This window comes from Rhamphochromis longiceps, linkage group LG20 (assembly GCF_057381845.1).
Source record: "Rhamphochromis longiceps isolate RC_006_pf linkage group LG20, R_longiceps_female_GT1.1, whole genome shotgun sequence".
NCBI classification, from domain to species: domain Eukaryota; kingdom Metazoa; phylum Chordata; class Actinopteri; order Cichliformes; family Cichlidae; genus Rhamphochromis; species Rhamphochromis longiceps.
The window spans coordinates 36082765-36104084 of NC_140576.1; the positions used below are offsets into that span (position 1 = coordinate 36082765).

The 21320-nt window shown below is 41.3% G+C and overlaps 2 protein-coding genes across 7 annotated transcripts in view; one reads left to right on the plus strand and one right to left on the minus strand.

The window, feature by feature from the left end:
• ptpn18 (protein tyrosine phosphatase non-receptor type 18) overlaps positions 1-18745 on the minus strand; it is a 46277-nt gene extending 27532 nt beyond the window's left edge. Inside the window, exons 1-11 of one of the 5 annotated variants that reach the window (XM_085393368.1) lie at positions 18511-18743; positions 18294-18480; positions 5809-5917; positions 5322-5398; positions 4969-5064; positions 3611-3649; positions 3194-3262; positions 2964-3026; positions 2123-2265; positions 1654-1720; positions 1155-1232 (exon numbers count right to left, since the gene is read on the minus strand). In XM_085393368.1, the coding sequence (XP_085249494.1) occupies positions 1155-1232; positions 1654-1720; positions 2123-2265; positions 2964-3026; positions 3194-3262; positions 3611-3649; positions 4969-5064; positions 5322-5398; positions 5809-5917; positions 18294-18365 (813 nt within the window). In that variant the 5' untranslated portion in view covers positions 18366-18480; positions 18511-18743. Of the gene's footprint in view, positions 1-1154; positions 1233-1653; positions 1721-2122; positions 2266-2963; positions 3027-3193; positions 3263-3610; positions 3650-4968; positions 5065-5321; positions 5399-5808; positions 5918-18293 lie in introns of all 5 variants that reach the window. The other 4 variants (XM_085393370.1, XM_085393371.1, XM_085393369.1 and 1 more) reach the window with 4 other exon arrangements.
• Positions 18746-19911: 1166 nt separating this feature from the next.
• The window catches only part of gripap1 (GRIP1 associated protein 1), a 45646-nt gene continuing 44237 nt past the window's right edge, over positions 19912-21320 (plus strand). For both annotated transcript variants that reach the window (XM_085392776.1, XM_085392777.1), the window contains exon 1: positions 19912-20040. In XM_085392776.1, coding sequence (XP_085248902.1) covers positions 19993-20040 — 48 coding nt within the window. In that variant the 5' untranslated portion in view covers positions 19912-19992. The remainder of the gene's footprint in view (positions 20041-21320) is intronic.

Consider the following 21320-nt stretch of genomic DNA (forward strand, 5'->3'; position numbering starts at 1 on the left):
AGTAGACCATGGAGCAATGGAAGAAGGCGGCCCGGTCTGATGAACATGCTTTCACATCCTGGTGGATGGCTGGCTGCCTACATCGCTTATCTGGGAGGCAGCCAGCTGGTGGAAGCAGTGTGTTGGTTTGGACGGTGTTCTGCTGGGAAACCTTGGGTCCTGCCATCCACGTGGATGTTACTTTGACATGTACCAACTACCCAAGCATTGTTGCAGAAACCGTGCTCGCTGATGGCTGTGGCCTCTTTCAGCAGGACAGTGTGCCCTGTCGCAGTGCTGCCCCTCAGCCTGTCAGCAGATACAATTATGGTATCAATTTCAAAAACCATTGCTTTGTTTTCAAGTTGTTGCATTCACGAGGTTTTCAGAGAACCTGAAGCCGACCTTGAGGTTCACAAACTAAGATGACCATGCTGCATGCCGCTGACAATACCCCATCAGCCTTTTACGGGTGAAGGGTAAAAATGGTTGAGGAATGGTTTGAGGAGCACAGCTACAAGATTGTGATGGTGACTTGTCTCCAAATTCCACAGACCAAATCCAATCAAGCATCTGTATGATGTGCTGGACAAAGATCCACATCCCAGCGTACAGGACTTAAAGGCTGTGTTGCTAACATTTTTGTGTGGACACCACAGCAAACCTTCAGGAGTCTATGCTTCAGGGGGGCATTATGGCATGATGCTATGCCTGATCAATGTACATCCATCCATGCATTCCTATCCCAGCTACCATTGGGCGGAAGGCAAGGTAAAGCCTGGACAGGTCGCCACACAGGGCTAACACAAGGACACCAGAAACATTCACACCTATCCACAATTTAGAATCCCCAATTAACCCAACCCCACTAAGCACCTGTCTTTGGACTGTGGGGGGAAGCTGGAGCACCCGGAGAGAACGAATTCATGAACTGAAAAAGAATAAAAATTTTAAACTTTAACTTTTTAAGCTAAAGAGTTACAAAGAGAAAGATGTTGTGTGTCATGGCTGCTGTTGCGTTATGAGATAAAGTGATTTCACAACATTTTAACCGAATACCATTATAATGTGAAATTGACTCCCTTGCTGTTAAAAAGCAGCTGATGTTCTTTAAGTGCTGTTCCTGGGGATTAAATAACTCCTAAACTCTCACACTTGCTCGATGAAGCACTTACTTTAGTTTGCACTGTTGAGGGTCTCTGCCTCCTGAGCTCCAGGACGATGTTCAGGATGCTGAACTCTGGTGTGATCTTCTGCAGAGCGAGCAAACAAACACTGAAGAGCCGCCCCAAAACACAGAGAGGCTGCAACATTCACACGTTACATCTGACATGCCTGATCTCCTGGAAAACAGACTACGTGCTTTTATCCGGCCTCATCTTCTGGTTTCATTAAAAGGTTTACTCGTCACATTAGGAAGCTTTTAAACACACTGATATTAGCTCAACTCAGGCTTCTCAATCTGAGACGTTTGTATCTTCTGATCAAACTCCATTTATTACTCTTAGGTCACTAAAAGAAAACCATTTAAAATCTTTAAAAAGGGTGAAATGTGTATTTAAAAAAGTGAAAACATGAAAAGAGAACAAAGATTCAGGACACGTCAGATTCAGACATTCAGCAGCCACACGGCGGACCAGCACTGAGGCCATGTGATGTGTTATCATGTGTTACCTTGGTAACCAGCAGGTCATGGATGTAGTCTAGTGCACAGATGACTCCTGTCCTCCCACAGCCTGCGCTGTAACACACACACACACAAACATACACACACACACACACACACACACACACACACTCAGCAACAGATGCAGCATGCATGTTAACTGTGCCATCATTAGCAGGTGTTACCTGCTGCATATTCACAGCCTCCTGCTTTCGATGTGTGGGCATGTGTTTGCACGTGTGTGTGTGAGTGCGTGTCTGTTTGTGCACGTGTGTGTGTGTGAGATAAGCTGCCATATGTGTGATCTATCCTGCTGAATGTTAATGACCATCTGACCTGCGATCTGCACCAATTTCACAAACAAGCTGCAGTAATGATGAGGCATTACCAGCCGTTTGTGTGTGTGTGTGTGTGTGTGTGTGTGTGTGTGTGTGTGTGTGTGTGTGTGTGTGTGTGTGTGTGTGTGTGTGTGTGTACCTGCAATGTATCAGCAGAGGTGAGACGTTGGCTCCACGGCTGCTCCTGGCTCTCTCCAGCATGTCCAGGACTCCAGCAGTCTCGTAGGGAACGTCATGATCCGGCCATGAAAGGAACTGATACTGAATCACTGACCGGCTGGCCTGGAGGAGGAGGAGAAAACAAATTATTTTAAAACTGAAAAGGTCAAGTCATTGATATTAGCATTCATAATGATGCTTTAAGTTATTCAAAAGGTCCGTTTCCAAAGAAACTTCGGAATTAAAAACAAAATGCAACGAAAATGAAATCATTCTCCGTTTAACTGAAAATGGTACAAACTGAAAAAAAAAAAAACTGAAATTGAGATCATTGTTGGATGTGATGCCAGCAGTTCTTTCAAAAAAGGTTTTGATGGCCCAGAAAATCCTGGAAAATGTTTGTAAAACTAAAAGGAGAAGAAAGTTTTGAGTGCATTAACCCATAAACTCGAAACACTGCTGCCTCCTAATTAAGACTAAAGCAGAAACATCTCGTCAGAAGGAAAACGTCTCCTAGAAATCGCTGCCACTGTGTCCTCTGGAGGCTGTGCGTCTAAACTGGTTTATTCCAACAGGATGGCTCTGTATTGAAAAATTTGGGAGCTTAAGTGGCCTTTCCAGATATCCCGCCCATTGAAAGCACAGATTATGAAACAGAAAGGAGAAGTTTGGATTTTAAAGAACAGTTTCCAAACACACAAAAGAAGGCGTGATGAAAAACGTTGTCTTTGAACTATAGCCAATGAAAGCATTCTGCTTTGTAAGGTCCAAACTTCTTGTTAAGCTTTTTGAAACCACTCACTCATGTGAAAACTTCCTACCTGCTGGAATGTGACGGTCAGATTTCTCACCACTATATCTTCATTGGGATGTGTCTCCTCCTGCTGGAGACACACAGGAACAACACGTCAGAATCACTCCAGATTATTCTGGATTTGTATTAAATAAAAGGACTCAATACAGTCTGAACAGTTAACATCGTTAATGAGGAGGTGAACTGTGCTGTATGTTCTGTGTTAATCAGATTTATTAGCAGCCTGTTTGTTCTTACGTTGCTGACAGTAAACGGTCCAAATGAAGCCGACTGCTGAGCTGCAGCCCAGTAACACTCACACTTTCTCTGCAAAGGAAAATACAGACTTGTTAGTTAAGAACACGAACCTTTAATTCTGTTTTTATTATTTCTGGTTGCACGCAGCTGTTCCACATGTACAATCAGTGATGAAATACATGCATATGAAGTGTGAGATTCCCTTTCATTATTCAGGTAAGACTATGCCATACTTCACTCACTAATGCAATGATATTTTGGTAGTTATAGATTTGCATATTTGCTCTATTTGAGTAAACTTGAAAAAGCTTTGAGGTTCGAGAGGTTAAAGAAAATAAAGTAAAAGAGAAGAGTTTTTAAAATCTGAAGTCAAAGGTCTGAGCCAAGAAAGAGATCAAAGGGCAAAAAGGAGTTTACCTTTCCCATCTCTATCTCTCTGCAGGCCATGACTATCACCTGAAACACAGAGTCAGATGTTAGTCAGAGCCTCCTGAGGAGAAGCTGCTGATCTGATGAAGAAAACGTCCCTGTGCCTCAGCGATCACCGACTTCAGCTTAACAGTGCGTCTGACATGAACAACCTCAGAAGCTGAAAAGAGCACAGCTGTGTGTGTGTGTGTGTGTGTGTGTGTGTGTGTACACGCTTTGTTCCCCTGCTACACATTTTGGGACACATTTCTAAAATCTGGCTTTTATTCAGCGCCTGTGAAAAACAGGGAAGGCTGTAATCGTGGGCTGAGTTCAGGTGGCAAATTTCAGGACACTGCAAATCTCAAGTTCTCCAGATTTCAGCAAATATGATGAACAGGACAACAAAGAAAAAGAAATGCAGCTACAATAATTATTTACTTAGAAATGTAGAGGCATGCAAACAAAAAGGTGTAAATTTATGCTTTGTGTGCTAAACCTGGAAATCCAGGCTACCTTCAGGGTATGAACAACAAAGACAGCTTCTGATTTCCCATTTTCAAGTCTAGACTTCTACACACAGCTCACATGGTCCAGACAATCCTTAGTTTAAACTAGCAGACCCTACTTTCAGTCACTGTATTTGTTATCATCAGAAATACATTTCTTTGGGCCTTTCTGGATCCATATTTTGGATGCTTGCAGTCACATATTCAGCCACCATCAGCCACCATCAGAAGAACATTAAATAAGACGGAGAGAGTTTAACTGGTTACTAGTCGTCCATTCGTGTGTAGGCAGCATTTTATTGCACCGTCTGGTTGGATTAGAAGCAGCCAATCACATCGCGACACATTTGGGATGCTGGATCTGAAAGAACTGGCAGACTGTTACAGCGCTGCTTACTAATGTGAAGTTTAGCGTGAGCCAAAACATCATGCTTCATCTGTTTGGAATCCAAAAATCTGAGCACAGAAAACACTTAAAAATTTTCCCTTTAAATGCAACAGAGTGGAAGCCCTAAAAAAATAAGATAAAATAAAAATCTAGTGTTTCTGCCAGAGTGGCTTTGGTTGATTTACATTTCAGTACAAGCCTTGTTTGTCTCATCATGCATCTTGGAGCAGCTTCCTTTTAAGCCAGCTTTTGCTCTGATTGGCTGCCCCCCGTAAGCAGCAGGGCTGAACAGTATAAGACCTGCTCTTTGTGACGTCATACCAAAACCTGAAGCCTAAGTTTCAGGAAGAATAACAAGAAAAAGAAGAGTCCGCTTTAATGATTAAACTAAAGTTTATAAACACCATTTGTAGCTCAGACTAATTCGTGGATATTAACTGAATGCTAATGGTTTGCGTTGTGCGTTTGACCTTGACGTTGTACTGCCAGATCATCCTCCAGAAATCAGTCACAGTGGAGCTGAGGGGCCCCTGACAGCCAATGTATTTGCAGTCTCCTGTCGCCCCCTGCAGGACAGACGGCAGCATTACAACCCCATCAGAAACAGCCAAGCACGAATCGTTAAACACAGCAAACTGAACGCAGTGTGACATAAATCTGATTGTTTGACAGGTGTGGAGTTAAAATGATCTAAAGAGCATGCCTAATAGAATACAGAAACATGTAAGGGGCCTCAAACCGTGCTGCACGTGTGAACCAGGTGATGTTTTCACATTTAGAGGAACAGCTTTGAATGATTTGTGTGAAGGCAGACAGCGTTTACCTTGATGAAGCTGGCGTTGATGTAATCAGAGTTGGAGTCTGTGGTCGGCAGAGAGAGCTCCACCCGAGACTGGTCATCTACAGACAGACACACACACACACACACTTACTTAAAGGACACGTATTTGAGACCATTAAAGCAGGTTTCACTATAACTGTTCTTCATAAATATTCGATCAGTCTCTGCTGAGCCCAAACTGATTTCGTAAAGCACTTTGTTAGGATCCGTGTTCACTACAAGCAGTCGAGCTACAGAACAGCCACAGGGACCCACAACAACCAGAAAAAAATGCACGGCAATTGAAAGATTTCATGAAAGTTTCCAGAGATGCAAAACAAAGCTTTGTGTCTCTTGATAAAATGTTTTCCTCCTTCGCTGTTCAGCTTGTTTGCAACTTGAAAATAAGCTAATCCTTACAGGAGAGGGAAACAAAGGAAAGAGGATGGAGGTATGAATGAGAGAAAGGCTGAGAAGAGTGAGGACATACATGGCAGGATGTCTTTATATCTGTTCTTCTTGATGTTTTCCTTCAAAGCTCCAGCCTCAGAGGTCAAGCCCAGCTCTTTCTTATACCCCAAAGACCGTGAACGCACCATCTGTCACAAGACACAACAACAACAACACACAGGTTAGTGTGTGTGCAGGTCTAATGCACACCAAGTCCAAGTCACAAAGAAATGAACTTTTTCAATTCATTCATGTTTATTTCAGGGACAAAGTTGATCCTTTTTGCTCCAGAGTATGTAGTTAGAGGTCTATTCGCACGTGCATGTTGTAATTGTGTAAATGTGATGTGAGAATTTACTCCTTATGTATGAATGCAGTGCAGCACATTCATGTATAAGAGACAGGTGGCAGCAGTGAGTCAGGACTGTGTTCACATCATGAACTGAACATTTTGTAAACTTATTACACGGTGCTGTTAAAAAAATAACATAAAATAAATTACATGCGCACGCACGCACGCTCACACACACACACACACACACACACACACATTATAGCATTTGAAAAAAAATGTTGAAAACTATTCTCAGTGTTTGAAATGGTTACAAAAAAGGTTTGTAAATTGAGTCCAGTCTAATAGTCCACAAAGTTCCCTCCTCTTATTCCCATAATTTTTCTTTGACCTGGAAAATATCACGAGGTGAACGAAAGGAGTGAAGCAGACTTAAAGTGTTAAATTGCTCAGTATCAGTTTTCTGTTGCATGTTTGATGAGACCAAAGACTCATACATCAGGGTACTTTTTTGTTGATTACAGCTCCGCCTTCAGTACCGTCATCCCACACAAGCTGGCAACACTCGGCCTGCACCCCCACCCTCTGTGACTGCAGGACTTTTTGACTGGCAGGCCTCAGTCCGTCAGGATCAGCAACAGGACCTCAGCCAGCATTATCACTAACACTGGCATTCCACAGGGTTGCGTCCTCAGTCCCATCTACACCCTGTACACCCACGACTGTGTCGCCTCCAACAGTGATAACAGCATACTGAAGTTCGCGGACGAAGGTTCAGGAGTGTGAAACCCAGAACATCTCGACTCAACAACTCCTTCTTCCCCACTGCTATCAGACTCTTGAACAGCTGACCTATTTTAACAGTAATAATAATTTTTGCACATCAGGTAATCTCACATATCAAACCAGCATATTAAGCTCATTGATCTTTTGCACATAAATCTATTTAATACTTCAATTTTTTTGTCTCCATTTATTTATTCATGCTATTTGTATTGTATTTTTTATTGTACATATTAACTGGCATCTGTGTGTGGACAGCAGAGAAAGAATTTCATTATACAGAGAAATACTTTTTCTTTGCACACATGACAATAAACACTTTGAATCTTAAATGTTTGGAAAAGCAGCCTCAGATTGAATCATTGGAATTTTATTTACCATTTAAATAAAGTCCTTCTTGGGGATACATGTCAGTTTCACAGTCAAACTAAATTGTAAACATGTTTTAATTAGTTTCATTAGTATAACCTACACCGGTGGGACAAACAAGCATTCATTTAAATCCATTTAAATTCTGAAGCAGACATGGACCAATCTGACTGCAGGCGTTTTACCTCAAGTGACCACATCTTTAACTGTCCTGTGAGAAATCAAGCCTCACTGCCTCAATGGAAAATAAGAGGCTCAGTAGCAGCAAGGTTCAGCATGTCAGCACCTCTGCCAAAGCAGACGCTTTGGCAGTTTGCTGGTCCGGAGCGTTCAGCTGTGTTAATGACACGATGACGCTAATCAGAAAAAGACTGAACAAAGGAGGGTTGCTAGCACGATGCCTCTTATCTCTAAAAAGAACATGGCAGTAAAGTTTAAGCTTGATTTAGACTTCTGCAGGAAATCTAGTTCCAAACTTACAGTTCACCTAGAAACCTCTCAACCCTAGACCGCAACTTTCCCCTCCGTCTTTGCGGGCTGCGTCCACCTGACGCACAATGACATCAGATTATGTGAAAGGTTGTGGCGTAAGATGAAAAAGGGGTTTCTGATTATGTTGTAAGTTACTCATTTGCTACAGAAATCTACGTGATGGATTAGGTTTGCAAAGTAACATCTCAACAAACCACAAGTCTTCTGGTAGAATGTCCTGTGGACAGACGAGACCAAAGTGGAGTTTTCTGGCTGTCATGCAAAATGCCACAAGTGGAGAAAACCAAACACAGCGTATCGGCACAAACACCTCGGACCAGCTGTTAACCACAGCAGTAGATGGGTGATTTGGTTTAGTTTGGCAGCCACAGGATTCTCGGCACCCTGCAGTCATCGACCTTGAACTCTGTTTCGGATAATTTCATTGATAAAAGTGAGGACGTTTGTCTAATTGCTAAAACTTTGGGTTACTTAGCTGTGCTCGGACAATGATCCTGAGGTCAGCTGCAAATCTCTACGTCCAGACCCCGACATGAGTGAAAGGCTGTGGTGGGACCTTCAGACACCTGTGCATAAACAGGTCTCAGGTTCCCCACAGCGATATGAAAGACTAATGATAACTTATGTATTGTGAAAATTATTTTTCACATGTCATTTTGCACAGTTTATATAATGTATTGCTTTATTGTAGGTGTTTCTGCATGTTTATCGTTTATGGCTTCCTATCTTTAAATAATAAGGACATCAAACAGTGATGTCACAGTTGCTTCAGCCTTTTATATACAGGTCACGGACCCGGTGTCTGTGAGCAGTGTGGATTATTATTATTATTAGTAGTAGTAGTAGTAGTAGTAGTAGTAGTAGTAGTAGTAGTAGTAGTAACTGTCCCTGAGACAGTTAAAATAAAGTTGTTTATTTCATGTTGCTGTAATAGATTCATGCTTAATTTAGTTCATTTATTTATAAGATACGATGATAAAAGTGTAACACTGATTAAAAAACATGTCTAAAATATGTGATTACAAAATATGGGTTTGTTAAATATGTAAAGTGCTGTAATGTTTGTAATGGTCACATGACCAGGTTTGGTTGAGAGCACAACCATGGCACGGTGGAGCTAGCATGGATACATGGCTACAGATGCATCTACAGCCTCAACGTTAATGTCATTCTGCATGTGGTCCAAGAGGCGCACACGGTATGCTTTCATGTATATTGTTTGCATAATGTTGCATACGTGTTCTACACTGGTAATAAGAGGACATTTATGTTGTAAACATAAATGTAAACTTTGTGTTTCTTCAGTTTTCACGGTGTCTGAAGACAAGAGTGAGAGAGAGAAAAATAAATTTGATGCGTGGCCATTGTTTGTTGGACCCCTGTAGTTACATTATTATTATTATTATTATTGTGATGTGTGCGTCTTCTGCACGATGCTGTCATGTCTGTGTTGCACTTATTGTATGTATGCATGTATGCATGCATGCAGGGGCGGAGCGTGGGGGTGGCTTACTGGGCTTAAGCCCGGGTTGTTTTGTCAGAAGCCCGGGGTCTTTTGGAGTGTAATTTTTTCATAGTTAGATGTCTGGCTGACAACAAAAGTACACACAATATTCGAAGCACATAGTGCACACTGTGGGAATTTACGACTGTGCGTGAATCCCCCCTGATATTGGTATGATCCGAGCTCAGGCACTGAAGACTGAGCAGAGGGCGGGGCAGCTGCTACCTGTGAGTGCGCTGTTGGAGAAACGGAGCCAGCCATACTAAGGAGAGCTTAAGTTTGACCAGGTACCAAAGCAAACCATTCGTACCGTACAAATAATGTAAATATGACGGTGAATCACGAAAGATTGATATCAAACTGATCACTTGACCCATATTACGTTACTCGCTCTTCAAGTGAATCAACAAATGGCGAAATGAAAAGCCGAACAACAACAATGCTGTTTTTTTAGAGTCTTAGCTTACATGTGTTTATTTCATATTTTCAGTTGTTTCCCTCCATGGCTAAATAAATCGGTTTCAGTTATGTACTGATATACAAGAATGGACATAAGGGGCTTCTTTCAAAGAAAAAACTCTGGTAGTATTTGATATATTATGCTTTGTATATATTTTGTATATATATTTCTATGCAAAACAAGAGGAACTTCAATACACAGCAGGATATTCACAGTTGAAACCAGATATTTACTTACACTTTATGGAAAACACAAGAACATTTTTTTACTGTACAACATCAATTTAGAGTAAACTTGTTTGTTTTGGTTAAATAAATATTGAAATATATTTTGAATTAGTTAAATGTCAGAATAAAGAGAGACAGCTGTCTATTTTTTTATCACTTTCATCAAATTTAAGAGTACATATACACTAAGTTTATTGTTAATTAATAAGAAAACTCCAGACGATTCCATTCTGAGCTGAAGAAGCTTCTGATAGGTTAGTAGAGTCCATGTGAGTAAATTGGTGGCACAGCTGTGGATGCATATAAGGCAAAACACAGAGGCTGTTTCTGTGACATGGGAACATCAAGAGATGTCAACCAAAACACCAGGAACAGAACTGTGGAGCTCCATAAGTGTGGCTCAGTTTTGAATACAATTTGGTGCCATTTACAATTAAGAAATACAGATAGTTTCTCTCTTTACTCTTAAAGTTAACAAATATGTTATTGATAAATAATATATTTATCAATCTAAAAAAAAAACATTTAGTCTGATTTGATGTTACAATTAAAAAAGTGTTTTGATCTGAAGCGTTTGTAAATATCTGTATATTTGATGATTGTCAGCACAAAGAGGGACAGAGAGGGAGATGGAGAATGAGGACAGAACAGAGATGAACAAGAGCAGGTGAGACACACATGTTAGTCAAATGGTGGTTTACCAAAAGTATCATAGGTACTCATGTATCTCGTACCTAGTGTTTCTTTTTAGGTTTGTTATTTTTCAAATTCTACATTTATTAAGTTATGCAGCTTGTTTGCACAACAAGGCTAAATAATTATATAAACTTTTCTCAATTTAAATATTGTACTTTGGTAGAATTAAAAAATAAGTGTAGTGCAGGTCTATGATGATTTTTAGTGCTGCTATCATCTAGTTCTGATTCTGGTTCTGTCTTGGTTAAGTCCTCAGTAGTCCTGATTTTGAACTCTTGTAGTCCTGTTTTAATTCCGGATCAGTTCTGGGTCTGGTTGAATTGGGGTTTAGTCCTCGTGTCTTGATACAGCCCCGACTTTGCATATGTGATATATATTTTTCCCTATATGAAGTCATTCTTTTTTGAACAAAACTCAAAACAGAGCCAATTAATCTTTCAGTCATTTCAGCCGTACCAAGGTCGAGGCTGGTTCATAGAGGCGATCGAGCATTTGCAGTCGTAGCGCCTAAGCTGTGGAATAATTTGCCCCTATATGTCAGACAGGCTCCTACTGTCGGTCTCTTCAAATCTTATCTTAAAGTCAAGTCAAGTCAAGTCAAGTTTATTTATAGAGCACATTTAAAAACAACCAAGGCTGACCAAAGTGCTGTACAGTAAATACAGATAAAAATACAATAGAACACAATTTCGTAATAACACCTCGCTGATAAAAATAAAATAAAAATATATAAAACAAATAAATTAAACCTTTCTAAAAGCCAATGAAAAGAGGTGAGTTTTAAGAGCGGTTTTAAAAGTTTCTAGGCTTTTGGAGAGTCTGACGTGAGGAGGTAAACTGTTCCACAGTCTGGGTGCAGCCACAGCAAACGCCCTCTCTCCCTTTGTCTTTAATTTATACCTGGGAACATCTAAAAGCATCAGGTCGGCTGACCTCAAAGATCTCCTGGGGCGATAAGTACTAAGGAGTTCTGACAGGTAAGAAGGTGCAGTGCCATTTAAAACCTTAAAAGCCAGCAATAAGATTTTAAAATCAATCCTAAAGGCAACTGGGAGCCAGTGGAGAGAGCAGAGAACCGGAGTGATGTGTTCTCTTTTTTTTGAACCGGTCAACAGGCGAGCGGCAGTGTTCTGCACCAGTTGAAGGCGATGTAGACAGGAACGATCTAGGCCAGCATAGAGGGAATTGCAGTAGTCTAGCCGTGAAGTAATAAAAGCATGGACCACTCTTTCTAGATCGTTCCTGCAAAGGTAAGACTTGACTTTGGCTAAAATCCGCAAATGATAAAAAGATCCCTTAACTACAGAGCTGATTTGTTTATCAAGTTTAAAAGCATTGTCAAAAATAACACCAAGACTCTTAATGGAAGAAGTACAATCGGAGGTTAGGGGTCCCAAAAAGTCAAGAGAGAAGTTGGGATCTTTAGGAAGCCCAAACACAATGACTTCAGTTTTGCTTTCATTAAGGTGTAAGAAGTTAAGAGTCATCCAAGTCTTAATGTCAGACAAGCAGGAGAGTAGCGGCTGCAAAGAAACATTGCAGTTCAACCTCAGAGGGAGGTAGATCTGAATATCATCGGCAAAGATGTGGAAGGACACATTATGTTTACGGAGCACATCGCCCAGAGGGAGCAAGTACAGAATAAACAACAGGGGGCCTAGTATGGACCCCTGAGGTACGCCACAGGTTAAAGGAGCTCTGGGAGATGACAGTTCACCAAGGTGAACAGAAAAACTCCTATTATTCAAATAGGACTGGAAAAACTTTAAGACAGTGCCCTTTAAACCGACACAATGTTGAAGGCGGGATAGCAGTATGTTGTGATCAACAGTGTCGAAGGCTGCTGTCAGGTCCAGGGTTACTAAGACAGCAGCACAACCAGAGTCAACAGTTAAAAGCAAATCATTAAAAACTCTCAGAAGGGCGGTTTCTGTGCTATGCCGAGCTCTAAAACCAGACTGGAAAACATTTTTATTTACTGGCTTTTAATACAGAGTTATTTGTTATTTTATTAGGTATGTTGTATTCTTGTACAGCACTTTGGTCAACGCTCCTGTTGTAATTAAATGTGCTATATAAATAAACCATAATAATCATGTAGTTATGTTGAACTGCAGTGAAACAGAAGTGCAAAGGCACCACAAACAGGTCCCTGTTCCCCTCGTTCCAAATCTCACTTGTTGCCTTATTAAACCTTGCATCGACATGTCCTGCACCAGTAAGCAAACACCACACACTTACTGCAATCTAAAGCTGAGACCAGTGTGAGGAACAGTGGTGTGTCCCTCAGCACTTTCACTGGATGAGTCATTTCAGGAACAACAACAAGGAAGCTGCTGTGGTGGGTTAATCATAAACCAACCTGAGGGACAGAATGAGGAAGCAGGATTATTGACTAACCAACTTCTGCTGCCACACAGGAACAAAAAACCAACCTAGCAGCTCACCTTAAAACAGACAGCCAGAAAAAAGCTCAAGAAATGCAAAGCAGCCTCTGTGTGCACGGCTAAAACAAGGGTGTGTCTCTGTCGAATTAGAAAGTCCCTCAGGGTTTCATATGCTCCGACAGGTTTTTAGAGCAGGAAATTAAAATCTTGTAATGCGTGAAAAATAGTAGGCTACTCAGCATTTCAAATGAGCTCGAGGCTTTTTGTCACGTGAAGGTGGTTTTATTTTAGAAGCAGGTTGTTTTCAGTTAGATGCTGAAACCAAAAAAGGCTGCTGCCGTAGCCAAACTGAAACTCAGGACATTTCCTCTCCGTTTCGATCTCATTAGCTCCCTTCAAATAAACAACAAGTTCTCTCCTTTTTCCAGAGAAATCTTGGCGATGTTTTCAATCATAGTGTTTGGGAGTCGCTCCAAATCACAGGAAGTTTGGGAAAACCAGGTCTTATTAACGTGATGTTTCCTGAACAGCTCAAGGAGACATAATAATAAAAAGATATTGAAGTGATGATGTTTTAAAGCCACATGGTTATGCACATAGACTGTATATAAAAGATGGACAGTGTCACCATGGCAACCACGATGAGACTGTACCTTTCTTAGTGTTTTGAAACCAGATGTCACAAGTCTGGAAACATGTCTCAAATGAGCAGTTTGAACTCCTGTGAGTCAGCCTTCTTCTGGTTGGTTGCCCCTCTCAACAGAAGTTGTGAACTACAGGTGGGTGGAGCTTCTGTGTCTGAAGTGGAATTTATAGGCCAGCATATATCCATCTGCATACATGTTTCGGTTCCGAGAGGGGGTTTCACACACCAGAGTTGCACTCCTGTGCAGTCCTTCAAGATCTTGACTGCGTGTTGCTAGAAACAGATGATGTATGCGTCTGCCGAATGCTGATTGGTTAACACGTAGTCCAGAATAGGGCGTAGAGCAACAGAAGTTCACCGAGAACGTGCAAAAAGCACAGACAGTAGCTTCAGTGGACACTTTTCATTGTTTTTAAAACACCAATTTTCACTTCAGCTTCTTTGTTTGCAGCACAAGCAAGAGTGAGCGGTTGTACAGACTTTGTACAGCGCCTCCATCTGGCAGCGGAGCCTTCTGCAGACAGACAGGCCTGATCCCAGACTGGAGTAGACGTGTTGATGATGATGTTTGCACTGCTCTGTTCTGATTAAAGAACCAACACATTTGTCTAGTTGAATGTGTCGTCATGCTCGCTGGAGCACTCGGTGCATCCCACTTCCTTCTCTTTGGGGTAAAGATTATTTCTGGTGTTCTGTGGGTGAGTATTACACACTGTTCTATGAAAAGTTTTTTTTTTTTTAGGTGAAAGAAAAATCAGAAGAAATGAATCAACATTTCTTAGAATCAAAATAGTTTTTCCAACATGTTAAGATTATAACGAGGCACGGAGGATGCTGCTTTGGAGACTCAGCTGCGGTACTGCTCTTATATTCACCCTTTGAGCCTTGCTCACATACTTGGAAAATGGCTTTGTAAGAATCACTCAGCCTTGATCATTTAACGTGTCACTCAAACACAGCAGTCTTGGTTACTAGAGGGAAGCAGATTTAATCTTAAATGATTTTAATTGTCATTGAGAGCATGCTCACCTCATTTAATGCTATATTACATGAAGAACACTTTTTTTTTCATAAAAAGATTGTAGTCTGTATAGACGTGTGTAAATTGTAGCTTCATGTTTTCTGCTGCTGTCATTTAATTACACGAAAGACAAAAATAGCATCATTAAATGTCATTATCCAAAATAAAACCACACAAATTTGAGACAAATAACAGCTTTACCTACAAAAGCTACAAAAACAGAAACCTAGGCCTGTGGGTTAAGCTAAATTTATGTCACAAAGTAAGTCTCAGCTCATGTTGGATATTTTAAGAATATTGACCTAAAATGAAACCAAGTTCTAAAATAGAAGGAAGACAAAATAAATTTGAACCAGTGTTTAGATTTAATTACTGGCACTTCATCGCTAATATAGAGCTACAAAGGCAGAAACAACAGAAAACGCCTAAACTTAATTTAAGTTTTCATTTTCACATGTTTGGTTTGAATAAAATGTGATTGATTTTTATTGTAGTCCATGAGTACATGAGTTAGCGTCATGGCCCCTGAAGAAAAAACAGCAGCTTGCGTGCGTATGTTTTGTGGTGAATGGTTTCAGTGTAATGTTGACACTAAACTCTGCTTTTAGTAACTCCGCAGGTTGTTTCTGCTCATTTCTAACCTCACCGTGAGTTTAAATTCATCTTCTCTCAGAAATATGTGAGCAGAGCAGCAGCGGCAAAGTGACAGGCCTGAACACAAATACGTTTTGTGCCCCAAAATAATTAATTTAGCAGCGCCATGCGAGTTCACATCACTATTCACTCGATCCAATTACATAGGATGTAATGCCCGATCAGGCCATGTGACTCAGCCACACACCGATTAAAAAGTAGCAGAAAAAAGGCCCTAAAAGGTGTGAACTGTACTCTGATATAAAGAGACAGGAAAACAATAGCAGGGTGACCATTTTAAATATTGGATTATGAAATATGCCGCACACAGATTAACCTAACATCAATAAAATTAAAGAAAATTTGCAGAAAGCTGCAGTTTCCTTGCAGCTCAGCAGCAACAGCTGCACAATGTCACCATGCTTCATCGTTTCGACTAAGAGTTGTAATGTGTACTTAAATGTATGAAGATAAATAACACATTTAGAGGACAACACCGTCCTGAAAGGATTGTTTGGATGTTCCTCTGACCAGTGAGCCTGAGAGCAGAGGACAGCATCAGTTTGATGTCAGGAACATTTCATCTTAATTAGCGAGTACCGCGCTGCACTGCAGACAAAGCAAAGGTGGAAATCTCTCAGCATTGATATTTCAGACACTCGTCTGCTGTTCCTCCACAGAGGGACGTTGGGTTTGACATGTTAAATAATGGAAAACAGTTTGAGCAGTTTAAGGTCAGCGCTCACGCGACATACATGACTTTCAGACTGACCACAGCATTAAAGCATTTATAGTCCGAGTTATTGTACGTCCTGCTGCTGTAAAATAAATTAGCCAGTCCTCTCAAATAAAATGCATTTCCTTCTTGTTTTATGTTATAAAATAAGGATGTAGTTTTAGTTTCACAGAGAAATAAGACGATAGTTGGACAATGTCAACAGTTTGTTTTAGCAAAAACAGGCTTCCTTGTTTGATTCAACAGTAAAATGGAAAATTAGTTACCTGATATTTAAATTTATAATTACACTGGATTTGTTTCTGGACATAAATTGTATGTGACTTTGAAGCTTCATTACACAACGTTTTTAAAGAGTCTCTTATCCAAGCAGCCATTTTGGAAAGACAACAGGATAAAGGACACTGTGCAGTGGGGTCGGGTTCATTCATGAACAGAGCACAAAGTGGACCCAGAAGATGCAGATGGAGGACAAGTTAAAATTTCTGAAAGCCACAAACGAGGGAATTTACTACAACCCCCCCCCAAAAAAACAACGCCTTGATCCCCGAGTCTGACAAAAAGCCAAAGACTCACCAGCACGTATATCGACACCTTGACATCCACCTTTGTTGTAGCGTTCGTGTTGCATACCATCACATTACTGTGACAATGACCACGAGCATTAGGTGGCACTTGATTGCAATGGAAAACTGGTCAGTCCAGCTCGCCCTGGCGAGTTGATCCAAGTAGGTAGTGATGGAAAAGAGGCTATACAAAGTTGATGGAACAAACAGGGAAAACAGACAATGATGGAGACACAACTCTGGGAGACCAGACAGACATGGGGACGTGACCGGGGAGAGAGAAAGGGTAACGACACAGAAACAGGAGTGACTTCCACAGGAGACGCTGATGATTGAATTTTTATGCAAACTGGCCACCTGCATATAAATCTAGTTCCTGCAGCTTTTTCAGGAGCACGAGTGGATATTCTGTCAGTGTCTATCTGGCACATGATGATTTGGACCATCTACAGCTTTGCTGGTAAATTACCATAAGTGTGTCTGTTTGTATGATCATGGTAAAACATCAACCTGGAAACGCCTACAGAAGTGAGTCTCGTCTCTTTGTCATGTTCCGATAGCTCACAGTTGCTGTGGCTTTTGTGATCCAGTGGAAATTATTTTTAGTATTTTCTTGGCCTGAGTTTGACCTCTGAGGCTGAACATACACTTAATAACATACTAAAATTAAAAAGAGACATTATTTTTGTTTTCACTCACTGTTCGGGTAAGGTACCAGTGTGACTCGGTTCAGATTAGAAAAAGGCCTTATTTTGGGTTCAGATAAGCATGTTCACAGTCTTAACCCTTTGCATTTTAAATGGCATGCCGAAGAGTATCGTGTAATTGAAAGTGACACAGAGGAGTTTGACGTATGATGGACCGAGTCATAACCTTTCTGACAATGAAGAGGACTATTGGACCTGTGTGAGGTTTGTAAAGAATTGGTCTGGACCGCAGGTGTTTATTCTAAAAATAAACTTTGAAGAGAAATGGACCGAGATTGGACCCCTGAGGAACACCCGTGCAACCTGTCAAAATCTGGTTTGAGGTCATTGAGACTTAACTGAAGTGAAAGCAGGAATCTTTGTGTTGAATGAAGACAGGTAGGATTAACAGAGCAGGTTTTTGAATAGGTGGAGGAAAAGCTGGAGCTCTTAGAGAATTCAGGACCCTCTTAATGTCTTAATGTTAATGCTTAATACTAAAAACAGGGTATAGTGCTGATGGGGGTTCATGAAAATAAGAATATCTCCAGTCTGAAAACAACCTAACATGGTGTGCATGTTAGACTCGACCTATTTAGCTTTGCATGTTTTACACACACCAGCCTCACGTGACTGAGTTTATCTGATTATTGGCTGCAGCTCATTTAATTAGATGGGTCAGAGTTGAAACTAGGGGCAGGTTTTTCCAGGAAAGCACATAAAAGAAGTCATTGACAGAGATGAAAAGCAGCGAAAGGTCCACAACATACAGAAGTTTGTGCCAACATACAGAAGTTTGTGCATTGCGTATAAATGTGGCGTATAGGAGAAAACCTAACCTCAAGCACGACCTCAGAGTTACTCAAGCTGTTCTCAATCGTTATCTGAACTTCACAGTGCGTTATTACTGCACTTTTATTTCTATAAATACTTTTCTGACAAATAAGACGTTGGACTAGATTGTCGAGGATGTGAAAGCTCTCAAGCCGGCTTTTCCATAAACTGAGGAATGAAAACAAACACTCACACTGTACTCCTGATCCACAGTCCTGGAATCGACTGTCTTCAGTCTGGACAGCAGCGAGGGCAGCAGCTCCATGTCGAGTCAAGTAACATCCAACACCTGAGCCGAGCTCGTGCGCCTCACTGACTCTCCTCTCCTGGCTGCAGGCTGATCAGCCAAAACTGAAATTGAAATAAGCCTCTCTCTCTCTCTCTCTCTCTCTCTCTCTCTCTCTCTCTACCTCTTAGTTGTCTCTTTCCCTCTCTGTGTCTCAGTTCTGCCTCTGTCTGTCAGTTAATAATTTAACACCAGCTAATTGAGCCTCTCTCTCTTGCTCTCTCTCTCTCCCTGTCTGAAGAACAAGGAAGTATGTGGACAGTTTGAAGGAAATACAAAAACTTTATGACTGGTTACTTCACTGAATTTTAAAGCGTGTGTTACAGAAATATATTTCCTTCCTGAAGCACACAGCTAGTGAGTAATCTGGTACAGGCTGCATACCCATGTATGCAATCAGGCAACCTGTTTCACCTGTGTGTTCACCAGACAGCGTGCAGAGATAGATAATCTTGATAGAGAAGTGTTGACAGACGTGGAATTTAAAACAACTGCCTTGTCTGAAGCTGAAAGATATAGGCACGTGTTTAAAAACACTGAACTGTGATGGACACGTGATTAATTCTGCTTTTTGCCGACCAGGCGTGGAAAGGTTACTAGATAGAGATCTTATGTAGTTCAAAAGTTGAATAACCACTCTCACATAAATTGGAGGCAATCTTATCTAGCTCTTTTCTGTTCTACCTGAACACACCTCATTCACACACACTCATATAAGCATTTTTCTTTTCCTGTCCTTAAGTGCTTTCTATCTAACAAGGATATTTGGCATGCCAGGGCTCAAACCACCAACCTTATGGCCTGCGCTACCTCCTGAGCTACAGCCCCTAAAAACACTAGAGGCAAAAACCATCAAATACACTCAGACACCTTGCAAGAAACAGGTTTGACTCCCTTTTACCTTCTTCAGTGAGTGCTGGAAACACTCCTCAACAATTTTTGTCCATATTAACATAATTAAATATGGATACATTAAAAGCCACATACACAACTAATTCCCATTACTCTGGATGTGATATTTTCTTTATTCATTTATTAATTCAGTAATGAAATGACCCTGGCTCACCATTGCACATCTATTACAGCTGTCCAGAACCTAAAATGACACCTCAACAATGCTTGTTTTGCTCAGTATTCAAACAACAGCCTTAAGGAAACCCAGAGTTAATCTATAATGAAGAACCTCAGAAAGAAAAGGACAGCACGTCCTCACATGTGAGAAGCTGGGAGCGAAAGGTTTTTAAATTTATTTACTGGAATTATTTTGTAAAAGCATCACTCATTTGGCCTTTGAATGTTAAACAAAAGTTCGTATTTCGTTATCTTTCATGACATTTATATGGACATATTGCCATATATTTAAATCTGACCTCTTAATATTCGCAGGTCTTGAGTAAATGTGATTTGAGTGATCGAGGTTTCTCTTAGGTTCTCGGAAACAGCATCAGAGTGAGCGCTCTGTCATGGCGGCTACTCTGTCAGCTGCTCGGTTCTCAGAAACTGCGTCAGAGTGAAACCTCCATCCTGTCTCTTCCTCTGTGTCAGCTGCTGCGTCTCCTCCTCCGCTAGCTTAGCCTGCTAGCTCGCAGCAGCAGGGAAGGTAAACATGGCTATGTCGCAGGCTCTGTCCGAGGAGGAGTTCCATCGGATGCAGGTGAGAAAAACTACGGCGATTGTTCTTTTGGTGTGTAGGTGTCAGTGTGGTGAAAAACACCTGTGCGGTGCAGCATCACTGCCAGGGGCGTTTGCCCAGTCTGCTAATCGTGAGCCGTTGCTAGGTGGGAGCGGTTAGAACGGCTAGCTCGGCTGACATTATTCATTTAACGTTGGCAGGAAGGTAACGGGCAGCCAGAGCTTTGACATGCCTCCGGGCGATATACTTAAGAAGGGGAGGAAGCAGACACAATGAGAGAGAGCTCAGTTCAACACTTAGCCTAGCTTACACCCCCCCTGTAAAGAAAAGCACAGCGTAGCTAACCGTTATTTCTATCTGACAGCGGGCTAACATGTTAGCATTCACGGGACTCTCGCCCTGCTGAGAGTCACGGGGTCCTAGGCAAGCTGCCGTGGGCTCCTCTGTATCGGAGACAGGGCCGGGAAGCGCAAACACCTGTTAACATACTAACCACTGACCTCCCCGACTACTTTAATAGGACTGTTGTTCTCTGTTGTTGCACGAAGTGTAAGAACAGGAATCTTGACTGTCTTCACACATGGTAAACAGCAGTAGGGAAGAGTTCAAATATATTTACCACAAAAAAGCCGTTAATACAGCTGTTATACTGTAGTAAACGCATTTTTTAATTTCTTTAAATGCAGCTGTAAGGCCCCTCTGGGGCAGTAAGGTGGGTCCCCTCAGAACGTCATGCTGTTTATGAAATATTTAGGAAGAAAGATCTTTCTAAAAGATGGAGGTAGCCACTGGTGTCAGCAGCTGGTTTTGGACTTTTATAACTGTCATTGTTGTGTTTTTTGGTGTCAGCAGTGAGTGTATTTAGGCAAGTGAATAGAGTGCTCTATAATGAGCATAAACAGCATTTTGGGTGGGTGTAGCTGCCATGATGTCACCCGTTAGTTTGCGAAGTCCTGCTACAAAGCTTCAAGATCAGGGTGTTTAATGTCGCCCTCTTGAAACTGGATATCTGGGATGGATCCGACTATGAATCCACTTGTGTTAAGTGCTTCAGTTGAAGGCAGCTGGACTTCTTGGTTCATGAAGACATTTCATCTCTCATCTCAGGGGCATCTTCAGCTCTGAAACCTGATAGGGGGTCCCAGGTATTTAACTCTTTGGGGAGGGGTGGGACCACCTGTGCATCACCAGCGGTTATTTTGCCTCTTGCTGACATTCATTGATCTCTGGTCACCATGCTGCTGCTTGTTACAGTAATCAGTTTATTTACATGTTAGATTTGTTTTTAAAAAGATGAATAA